This window comes from Bombina bombina, chromosome 5 (assembly GCF_027579735.1).
Source record: "Bombina bombina isolate aBomBom1 chromosome 5, aBomBom1.pri, whole genome shotgun sequence".
NCBI classification, from domain to species: domain Eukaryota; kingdom Metazoa; phylum Chordata; class Amphibia; order Anura; family Bombinatoridae; genus Bombina; species Bombina bombina.
In genome coordinates, this window is record NC_069503.1 from 22,687,992 (window position 1) to 22,700,794 (window position 12,803).

A 12,803-nucleotide genomic window follows, 5' to 3' on the forward strand; every position below is an offset into this window, starting at 1 on the left:
ATTTTTCGTGTGCTTTTTTATCCCTTGCTTTTTTGGGACATTTACAAATGCCCCAATACATGTCTATCTTTTTTGTCATTTAAATTTATTATTCAAGGGTAGCACCGAATATTAAATATACAGCAATATTTTCTACTCTCTCTATTTTTTCAATTTTTTGTATAACTTTGTGAGGATATAACTTAGAGGATTCTCTTATCCTTTTCTTAGAGATCGCAGTAGATTGCTGTAGGAGCGATTGGAGCTCCTATATAAGTCCCACATTTTTGATCGTTTTTTTCCTGGCTGCGGTAGAAAAATGGCATACACCCTGTCAGATGATCTGTGGGAGGCAGATCTAAAAGATTCCTTAGCTAATGATATGATTAGTGGTAATGATGAGACTAGCGAAGAAGCTGTAACTATTTTTAGTGCCTTTAGAAGATATAGGTATCTCTTAAATAGACAACTTAAAATTAAGGCAGAAAATGCCAGTCTAGCCAACTATATTGATAAAAAAATAGTCCCTAGAGGACTCAGACTTTCGTTAGATCCAGGGGCGAACACTAGGGAGGATGAGGAGGGGGATTCCTTTGTGGAGGAATGGAATGATAAACTCTCATCAACCTCCTTGGATCTAATGGAAATGATGATAAAAAGAAATAATAAGAGACTTATAAAGGTCAAGGATGAAGCTGACAAAGCTCTAATTAAAGTAAATTCATTTGAGAACAACCCAAATTTTGAAAAGTTAAATGGGGAAACCAGCACGAATATATCCAAATTAAAAATTGACATTAAGTCTAGGAAGTGTAGAAAACTCAGACGAGACCAGGAGGATTACAAGAATGGTAGAGTTTATGTGTATAAATCACAGAAAAGCACATATGATTCAGGGACTGACGCTTCAGATTCTGAAGCAGGGACTTCAAAAAACCAATTAGGTATGGATCAAAGAGAAGGAGGAGAAAGAATAGAAGGGGAAAAAGGAAAGGATCCATATGGGACAGTGATAAAAGAAAAGAGATACCCTACAAGGCAGATAAGGGGGAGAGGAGAACAATATGTCCAGAGCAGGGGGAGATACAGAGGGAGGGGGGCACGCAGGGGCTATTAGGAAACCCTAGAGAGGAAGAACTCCAAATAGTGAACCTCTCCTCATTTCCCCTGAACCTGGCTCATATTGAACTCCTTAAAAAAGGCCTGTCGTTTTGTCCTACTGCAAAATTAGATAGGTTTGAGGTTATAAAAGACCTCCATCTTTTTGCAAGAAAAATTGTGTTATCAGTAATTATGAAATCAAAATCAGATAATACCAGTGATTTAGACCCAAGAGATCAAATAGCCCTCAGTGACTTAGAATCACTCCTGGCAGAAAATGAGCTAGAACTCACAATAGAAAATCCACCCAGTATAAGCCCAACAGACCCAAAATATGCATTCAAACCTAAGTCAGAATATATGCCTTCTCTATCTTTGGTCCCAGCGGTCAACCTTTTTGTCAAAAAAATGGAGAAAGAAATTGAAAATCTAACTCCACGACAGGAGAGTGACAACTTGGAGCCTAGAGAGAGGAAGGCTTTAAAAGAACTGATGTTGGCTAGAGGTCTGGTGATGAAGCCCGCCGATAAGGGGGGGAATCTGGTTATTCTTGATGAACAGTTGTATGTTAATGAAGTTAAGCGCCAACTTCATGACAAGAACCAATATGAAAAAATAAGCAGTAACCCACTTACACATACTCAGAATTCCTTGTTTAAGATACTTAATGATGCTAGAAGTAAGGGGATAATTAGTCAAAATGAGTTCAAATTTATGTACCCTAAATTTCCTGTCATGCCAGTTTTCTATATACTGCCGAAATTGCATAAAAACATGCAATGCCCCCCGGGGAGACCGATTGTCTCGGGGATCGGCAGTATAACAGAAAAAATTGGGGAGTATGTAGATAAACATCTGCGCCCCTTCCTTCTAACTTTACCATCATACGTCAAGGATACAACAGATTTGTTAAAAAAACTGGATGGTGTAGTAGTGGGAGAAAAAACCATTCTAGCTTCCCTAGATGTGGAGAGCCTTTACTCTTCCATTCCCCACAATGTGGGCCTACTAGCAATCAAAAGATTCCTTGAAACAAGGGGTCCAAGATACTTGGAACATACAGAATTTATGATGGTGCTTTTGGAGTTCATTTTAAAAAATAATGTTTTTTCTTTTGATGGGCAGGTGTTCCGCCAGATACGCGGAACTGCAATGGGGGCAGTATGTGCCCCCACTTATGCATGTCTCCATCTGGGGTCATGGGAATCTGATATTTTTGAACAACATGTCGACACTTTTGATAATAAAGTGCTGATGTGGGTAAGATATGTGGACGATGTTCTAGTCTTATGGGATGGAACAGTAGAGGAATTTAATACATTTGTTTCCATCTTAAACCATAATGACAGGAACATCTTCCTCACATCAGAAACAAGTGAAAGGGAATTGAATTTCCTAGACATTACCCTGAAAAAAGAAGGTCTGAAAATAGTGACTGAGAATTATCGAAAGAAGAATGCCACTAACAGTATTCTTCATGCTAACAGTAGCCACCCCAATCATTTAAAAAGAGGAATACCATATGGGCAGTTCCTTCGTTTAAGAAGAAATTGCTCTTCACTCTCAAAATTTGATATCCATGCCCAGCAAATGAAGGAGAGATTCCTTCAAAGGGGATATTCAAATAAATGTCTAAAGAAATCCCTTTGGAAGGCTCGAAAAATGTCGAGGGATGATCTACTGTATGGAGAAAGGATAAAAACTAAGGGGAATCAGATTAGATTTATCTCTATGTATAATGATCAATGGAACAATATCAGATTGGCTATGAAAAGAAATTGGCACATTCTCACCTTGGATGAGAAAGTGAGACAAGCTATAGGAGATATACCACAGATGGCAGCCAGAAAGGCACAGAGCCTACGAGATAAGCTGGTAAAAAGTCAGTTTGTCAGAGGACCCTCTGATGCTGACTGGTTACGAAAAGATAAGGGAATAAAAGGTAGCTATCCATGTGGGCACTGTGTATACTGTGCCCACATGGATAGCACTAAACAATTCTCAGTGCAAGAAAATAGAGTCTTTGACATAAGATTCTTTTTTAATTGCAAGTCTGAGGGGGTGGTCTACCTCTTACGATGTTCGTGCCCGGTCTTTTACGTTGGAAAAACTAAAAGGATGGTAAAGGATCGGGTACAAGAACATAGAGATGACATCCTCTATTCCAGAGACACAAACGTTGCTAGACACTTCTGTGATATGCACAACTGCAACGCAGATTCATTAAAATTCATAATTATTGATAAAGGGATCACTAATGGACGAGGTGGTAACAACGACAAAGTCCTTTTACAGAAAGAGACCAAATGGATCTATAAGCTGGGGACAAGATTACCAGTAGGTCTGAACGACAAATTAGAATACATAAGCTTTCTATAAGAGAGCAATATAAATCTGACAGGATGTGTGCCATTTGGTTTTTGGAGTAATCTCTATGTGCAAATTGAGCTATGATGTTACCTAGGAATAAGGGTAATACTTTAAAGTGTTTGCTCAATAATGAATATATTTTTTCTTTGCACAACTTGAAGATAGTATTTAAAACAAATGTGACAATCTATATGTATGTAAATATCCCTTTGAGGGCTCCTGGTTATTCACAGGACACAGACCTCCAAATAAAATATGGGTGAGACTGTGTATGAGAATCACCTGTGAGTAATCAGGTATGCTCTATAAAGAGGATGTCCGGTATGGATTCAGTATGCCCTGATGAACCCCTGGGACACATGCTCTGGAGGGGGGTGAAACGTGCGTTGGCACTATGTGTATTACACCTTAAGATAAGCTAAATACTGTCTGAGGTTTGTTTGTGGTGACACATGAAAGCGGAAATCTCAACCCAGCATTATAATAAGCCTATACTGCAGTCCTTGATAAAGATCCTAATGACCAGATCAAGCCTGGGAGCTGTGCATATGCGCTGAAACGATAGCGCTTGGATGCTGTATCTGTGACTTTAGGAATCGACTCTTGGAGTCTGAGGACAGCCGATAACAAACAGGTGCTTCATTTCCTAAGTATTCTCACTTGTCAATATGAAAGCCTGATATCGACCGTAAATGCCCTGACAAGGAGTTACAGAGTTGCGGTTGGTCTACTCTCTCTTGGTTTTTTCCTGGACCAATGGATACAGTTTCAACTACTAGGAACCAATTGGAGCTGCAGTGACGATCTAACCACCCCCACTGGGGATTACGTCACACGCCGAGAAATTACGGACCGGCAAAAGAAAGTAAAAAAGCACCATCGCAACTTTACTCTGGAAGATAAGTACTGTCTTTATATTATACAAATTGTGAATCGGTTTTTTGACCTAGTGTGCAGCAGATTCTGTTGCGGTCGCCTATCTACCGACACATGCTATGTATTATCAGTATATGGCTTTCTTACTTACATCTAACAGTGGAAAATGGACTGATAAGCCTCTTGTTCATTTTTGTATATAGTATGCTATATATATGTCTTACATCTAGGATAAGTTAGTAGTGTCTTGTATTTAGACAATCTGTGTATGATTTTTCACATATATTATCCTATAGTTTTAAATTGTTCTAGTCTGCATACGTATGCATAGGGTTTGAGATTTTCAGATAGCTTTATGTATTGCCCTTGTTTTGTTTGTACATTTTAAATTGTAAGAGTTTCCTCTAACTACTGTAGCCCGGAGAAACTGATCAAACACTGAATGTGAAGTGGAACATTTAAATAAAGAAATTGGATGTTTTCTAAATAATTTTTCGTGTGCTTTTTTATCCCTTGCTTTTTTGGGACATTTACAAATGCCCCAATACATGTCTATCTTTTTTGTCATTTAAATTTATTATTCAAGGGTAGCACCGAATATTAAATATACAGCAATATTTTCTACTCTCTCTATTTTTTCAATTTTTTGTAAAACTACTGTATTTTCTGACAATAAATGATGAATACACACAATTCATCCCGTGTTGGCTGAGATATATAGATGACATCATATTTATCTGGAAAGGCACCAAAAATAAGCTGGATGAATTTTTTAAAGAACTGAACAACAATGAGCTTAACATAAAATTGACATATCATACAAGCCAAAAGGAAGTGCCATTTCTTGATTTGCTAATTTTCAAGAAATCCGATGGCCAGCTTGGAACAGACCTATACAGAAAATCAACAGCAACAAATACAGTACTTTTTAGTACCAGTGCCCACGCACCAAGTACCATTAAATCCCTTCCGATTGGGGAATTTTTGAGAACCAAACGTAATTGCTCAGAAGACACTTTATTTAATAAAAGAGCACAAGAACTGGAAGAAAGATTACAAAAGCGTGGGTATAGCAAAACCTCAATTAGGAAAGCCAAAAAACGAGCCCGTACAACTACAAGAAGGGAATTATTAAAACCCAAAAGTAAAAAACCTGATGACAAAATCAGACTCATCATGACATTCAATCTCAATAGCAAACAAATCATTGATGTAATCAACAAACACTGGAGAATCTTGCAATCTGATATCATATTAAATCAATTTCTTGGCAACAAAGTGGATGTGAGCTACAGATGAAGTAAGAATTTAAAAGATCTGGTTAGCCTGAGTCACTTTCAAGAAAAGCGAAAAAAGAACAACACAAAAAGTGTACGTGGCTCAAACCCATGTGGTACATGTAGCAGTTGCAAACATATGGTCAAAACATTCAAAATACAGGATAGATTTAGGAAATCCCATGATATCAAAACATCACTTGCAACTCATCAGGAGTCATATATATGATTAAATGCGGATGTCCGAAAATATATATTGGAATGACGACACGTAAACTACGGACTCGCTTACAAGAACATCTTCGAAATATAAAAAAATGTGGCTAAAGATCTGCAAGATAAGAAAAATATAACTTCCATTGCTTACCACTTTTTAAAGTACCACCATGGTAAAAGCGCGACACTTACCTGTGCAGGGATCCAAAAAATAAATTTGGGAATAAGAGGAGGTGATTTATCCAAAAATCTCCTACAACATGAAAGCAGATGGATCTTTTTAATGAATTCAGTCCAACCAGCGGGACTAAATGAACATAATAATTATTTCACATATTTATAAAAAATATATACAGTATTCTCCAATCTGAATAAAATATTTATTTATATATAATAAATATACACAAACTTAAGGAATGGTATATTTCTTTAAGACTAACACGAAATTGGATACCACTGGTATATTAGAGTGGTTTAAAGGACACTAGCCCCATTATAAGAAATAATCAGATTTTATCCATGTTCCATTAATTATTTATATGGTATATTCATTATACTTACATTTGAGTTAAATATCATTTTATTTAATATTTATATTTTTGTGATCACATACCTCACATTTGTATCACTTCACATCCCATCCTTATCTCAACTCACATTTATTGTACTCCCCATTCACTTTGTAATACTAACTAAATCCAGGTATTTATTATAAAATATTTATTATAAAATACCCAAATTAAATACCAATTGGGTCACATTCTATTTATTATTTTTTTTTATAAATAAATGCACTTAAAAAGATAAATCCCAATTTTCATTATCAATTGTCACTATTTAATGATTTTGTAGATTTTTCACAAAGCTTGAGGTTGTATTATTTTTATATTAATTTGTATTAGGTTTAGCATCGTTTGTCCTATATTGCTGTATATGTCACATCTCACTCAATTCACTCTTATCACTGCAGTAAGTAAACTCACATACATAATCAACCAGATCACTCATGATCCTCATATTCTACAAACAACTCCAATTTGTTAATATTGTATGTTCCGGTTAACCATCCACCATAAGAATTCCATTTTGCTCTGTGTTTTACTACTTTTTTATAGTAAAATTTACTACTCCTTAACACCTTGTCCCGTCCTTCAACAGATGAATTGTAAGCAACATTAGTTCTCTGCTTTTATTTACTAAGACACATCCACATTATAAGTCTTTTTTAAAGTTATGTACTTTAGGTACAGACACCCAGTTATATTAACGAGGTTTTGATCAATATGTTAGAAAGCCATGCTTGATATTCAGCTATTCAGCACAAGCGTGATATATTCAGCATCTGGATACAGGCATAAATGCTCAATAGTGGTTTTCTATATAAGCTCAGATCAGAACATCAGACACAATGTAAAGGATTTAACATTCACCGTACTACGTGTCATTAGTTACTAACCACATTGTGTAAATAGCAATACCGCAAATTTATTTCTCATTTACATCTAACAATGACTGAACAAAATACAAACTATTTTAGTCAAGTGTGATCATCATCTATTGTTAACTTTGACGTTTACAAATCAAATAAACACACCTCCATTTCGATTGACTGAAAAGGCATGACACACTTCCAAAGAGGCGGAGCTTGTGGGATTAAATACCCGCCAATCTTTAACCTCTTTAAACCCTTTGAGAAAGCCGAGTTCCTCGGCGAAACATGTCAGGGGAGGTTGGGAGATAATGGGCTCCTTATAGTTAAATGTTATTTTAATATCAGGAATAACTTTAAATCTTTAAAAAACTTATTTTTTGCACGTTGAACCTAGTCTGGTGTACTACAATAGAGTCACAATTGAGGTTTAGATGTAATTTAGTAATTTAGCACCAGCTAAGTTGTTTCGTTGCCTAATCTCTCAGAGCAATAGACAGGAGACTCTCATATGTGTACTAGCACATTGTGGTGCTAACCGGATAAATAGAGCATTCTAGGCTTGAGTAGAGGATTACCATTTATATGACAGTTAACTGTATAACATCACGTTGGTTTATTAGCATAAATTACTTAGAAACCATTTTAGGTTTAGCCATACCGAGGCAATTCGGGCATCAGCATAAGACAGTGATAACAATATCACGACACGCTACCACCCAGGTTCCTAATTAGCCTGATTTACATAGAATCGCAGTTCTTGGACTGAGAGGTATACACATGTACCGCTTAAATACATCTAGTCACGAGATCTAGGCATTTTAAACCTCAAGGCTAAAGGTTGGTCATTTCTACAAACGGTCACCTTTTTATTAATAGAGGCAACATATATTGCCCACCTACAGTACAAGTTCGTTTTATATAACACTATCAAATATCTTCATATTACACTATAAGGTTTACATTATTGGAAGGACAAAATAAAATGCACTAAAACGCTAGAAAAATTTGTTGTTTAAACCTTAACTTATTTACCTTCCACTGGGGATAAAATAAATACTAAGTTAATTTTATTAAAAACAACATCACCTAAGGGCATACTACTTTCAGTACTCAGTTATATTCTATTTTAAACTGAGTACTGTAGTATGAGAGATTTAATTATCTGCAAATCAGAAGTACTTGTGATGCTAGTACAAACATGGACCTAGATTTGGAGTTTGGCGTTAGCCGTAAAAACCAGCGTTAGAGGCTCCTAACGCTGGTTTTAGGCTACCGCCGGTATTTGGAGTCACTCAAAATAGGGTCTAACGCTCACTTTTCAGCCGCGACTTTTCCACACCGCAGATCCCCTTACGTCAATTGCGTATCCTATCTTTTCAATGGGATCTTTCTAACTCCGGTATTTAGAGTCGTTTCTGAAGTGAGCGTTAGACATCTAACGACAAAACTCCAGCCGCAGGAAAAAAGTCAGTAGTTAAGAGCTTTCTGGACTAACGCCGGTTTATAAAGCTCTTAACTACTGTACTCTAAAGTACACTAACACCCATAAACTACCTATGTACCCCTAAACCGAGGTCCCCCCACATCGCCGACACTTGAATAAATTTTTTTAACCCCTAATCTGCCGACCGCCACCTATGTTATCCTTATGTACCCCTAATCTGCTCCCCCTAACACCGCCGACCCCTGTATTATATTTATTAACCCCTAATCTGCCCCCCACAACGTCGCCGCCACCTGCCTACAATAATTAACCCCTAATCTGCCGACCGCAAAGCGCCGCCACCTACGTTATACTTATGTACCCCTAATCTGCTGCCCCTAACACTGCCGACCCCTATATTATATTTATTAACCCCTAATCTGCCCCCCTCAACGTCGCCTCCACCTGCCTACACTTATTAACCCCTAATCTGCCGAGCGGACCTGAGCGCTACTATAATAAAGTTATTAACCCCTAATCCGCCTCACTAACCCTATAATAAATAGTATTAACCCCTAATCTGCCCTCCCTAACATCGCCGACACCTAACTTCAATTATTAACCCCTAATCTGCCGACCGGAGCTCACCGCTATTCTAATAAATGGATTAACCCCTAAAGCTAAGTCTAACCCTAACACTAACACCCCTAACTTAAATATAATTTTATTCTAACGAAATAAATTAACTCTTATTAAATAAATTATTCCTATTTAAAGCTAAATACTTACCTGTAAAATAAATCCTAATATAGCTACAATATAAATTATAATTACATTGTAGCTATTTTAGGATTAATATTTATTTTACAGGCAACTTTGCAATTATTTTAACCAGGTACAATAGCTATTAAATAGTTAAGAACTATTTAATAGTTACCTAGTTAAAATAATTACAAAATTACCTTTAAAATAATTCCTAACCTAAGTTACAATTAAACCTAACACTATACTATCATTAAATTCATTAAATAAAATACCTACAATTACCTACAATTAAACCTAACACTACACTATCAATACATTAATTAAATACAATACCTACAAATAGCTACAATTAAATAAACTAACTAAAGTACAAAAAATAAAAAAGAACTAAGTTACAAAAAATAAAAAAATATCTACAAACATAAGAAAAATATTACAACAATTTTAAACTAATTACACCTACTCTAAGCCCCCTAATAAAACAACAAAGCCCCCCAAAATAAAAAATGCCCTACCCTATTCTAAATTACTAAAGTTCAAAGCTCTTTTACCTTACCAGCCCTGAACAGGGCCCTTTGCGGGGCATGCCCCAAGAAGTTCAGCTCTTTTGCCTGTAAAAAAAAACATACAATACCCCCCCCCAACATTACAACCCACCACCCACATACCCCTAATCTAACCCAAACCCCCCTTAAATAAACCTAACACTAAGCCCCTGAAGATCTTCCTACCTTGTCTTCACCTCACCAGGTATCACCGATCCGTCCTGGCTCCAAAATCTTCATCCAACCCAAGCGGGGGTTGGCGATCCATCATCCGGTGGCTGAAGAGGTTCAGAAGAGGCTCCAAAGTCTTCATCCTATCCGGGAAGAAGAGGCGATCCGGACCGGCAACCATCTTGATCCAAGCGGCATCTTCTATCTTCATCCGATGACGACCGGCTCCATCCTGAAGACCTCCACCGCGGACCCATCTTCTTCCGGCGACGTCCAACTGCAGAATGACGGTTCCTTTAAGGGACGTCATCCAAGATGGCGTCCCTCGAATTCCGATTGGCTGATAGGATTCTATCAGCCAATCGGAATTAAGGTAGGAATATTCTGATTGGCTGATGGAATCAGCCAATCAGAATCAAGTTCAATCCGATTGGCTGATCCAATCAGCCAATCAGATTGAGCTCGCATTCTATTGGCTGTTCCGATCAGCCAATAGAATGCGAGATCAATCTGATTGGCTGATTGGATCAGCCAATCGGATTGAACTTGATTCTGATTGGCTGATTCCATCAGCCAATCAGAATATTCCTACCTTAATTCCGATTGGCTGATAGAATCCTATCAGCCAATCGGAATTCAAGGGACGCCATCTTGGATGACGTCCCTTAAAGGAACCTTCATTCGTCGGGAGTTGCCGGAAGAAGAGGATGGATCCGCGTCGGCTGCTTCAAGATGGACCCGCTCCGCGCCGGATGGAAGAAGATAGAAGATGCCGCTTGGATGAAGATGTTTGCCGGTCCGGATGTCCTCTTCTTGCCGGATAGGAGGAAGACTTTGGAGCCTCTTCTGGACCTCTTCAGCCACCGGATGATGGATCGCCAACCCCCGCTTGGGTTGGATGAAGATTTTGGAGCCAGGGCGGATCGGTGATACCTGGTGAGGTGAAGACAAGGTAGGATGATCTTCAGGGGCTTAGTGTTAGGTTTATTTAAGGGGGGTTTGGGTTAGATTAGGGGTATGTGGGTGGTGGGTTGTAATGTTGGGGGGGGGGTATTGTATGTTTTTTTTTACAGGCAAAAGAGCTGAACTTCTTGGGGCATGCCCCGCAAAGGGCCCTGTTCAGGGCTGGTAAGGTAAAAGAGCTTTGAACTTTAGTAATTTAGAATAGGGTAGGGCATTTTTTATTTTGGGGGGCTTTGTTGTTTTATTAGGGAGCTTAGAGTAGGTGTAATTAGTTTAAAATTGTTGTAATATTTTTCTTATGTTTGTAGATATTTTTTTATTTTTTGTAACTTAGTTCTTTTTTATTTTTTGTACTTTAGTTAGTTTATTTAATTGTAGTTATTTGTAGATATTGTATTTAATTAATGTATTGATAGTGTAGTGTTAGGTTTAATTGTAGGTAATTGTAGGTATTTTATTTAATTAATTTAATGATAGTATAGTGTTACGTTTAATTGTAACTTAGGTTAGGATTTATTTTACAGGTAATTTTGTAATTATTTTAACTAGGTAACTATTAAATAGTTCTTAACTATTTAATAGCTATTGTACCTGGTTAAAATAATTGCAAAGTTGCCTGTAAAATAAATATTAATCCTAAAATAGCTACAATGTAATTATAATTTATATTGTAGCTATATTAGGATTTATTTTACAGGTAATTATTTAGCTTTAAATAGGAATAATTTATTTAATAAGAGTTAATTTATTTCGTAAGAATAAAATTATATTTAAGTTAGGGGGGTGTTAGTGTTAGGGTTAGACTTAGCTTTAGGGGTTAATCCATTTATTAGAATAGCGGTGAGCTCCGGTCGGCAGATTAGGGGTTAATAATTGAAGTTAGGTGTCGGCGATGTTAGGGAGGGCAGATTAGGGGTTAATACTATTTATTATAGGGTTAGTGAGGCGGATTAGGGGTTAATAACTTTATTATAGTAGCGCTCAGGTCCGCTCGGCAGATTAGGGGTTAATTATTGTAGGTAGCTGGCTGCGACGTTGTGGGGGGCAGGTTAGGGGTTAATAAATATAATATAGGGGTCGGCGGTGTTAGGGGCAGCAGATTAGGGGTACATAAGGATAATGTAAGTAGCGGCGGTTTACGGAGCGGAAGATTAGGGGGTTAAAAATAAAATGCAGGTGTCAGCGATAGCGTGGGCGGCAGATTAGGGGTTAATAAGTGTAAGGTTAGGGTTGTTTAGACTCGGGGTACATGTTAGGGTGTTAAGTGCAGACGTAGAAGTGTTTCCCCATAGCAAACAATGGGGCTGCGTTAGGAGCTGAACGCGGCTTTTTTGCAGGTGTTAGGTTTTTTTTCAGCTCAAACAGCCCCATTGTTTCCTATGGGGGAATTGTGCACGAGCACGTTTTGGAGGCCGGCCGCTTGCGTAAGCAACTCTGGTATTGAGAGTTGAAGCTGCGTTAAAAATGCTCTACGCTCCTTTTTTGGAGCCTAACGCTGACATTATATGGACTCTCAATACCTGAGTTATTTTTATGGTGCGGCCAGAAAAAAGCCGGCGTTAGATTTTCGGGTCGTTACCGACAAAACTCCAAATCTAGCCGATAGAGTTTTGTAGCAATATATGATCATCAATATTCCAAGGATTAATATATACTATAAACAATTCAGTTGTTTAAGTAAATTA

General features: G+C 37.5%; 1 protein-coding gene across 1 annotated transcript in view; it reads left to right on the top strand.

Moving 5' to 3' along the window:
- The first annotated feature begins 1,272 nt into the window (after nt 1-1,272).
- Nucleotides 1,273-12,803, top strand: part of LOC128661246 (uncharacterized) — a 121,714-nt gene continuing 110,183 nt past the window's right edge. Inside the window, exon 1 of the mRNA XM_053715524.1 lies at nt 1,273-3,022. Coding sequence (XP_053571499.1) covers nt 1,273-3,022 — 1,750 coding nt within the window. The remainder of the gene's footprint in view (nt 3,023-12,803) is intronic.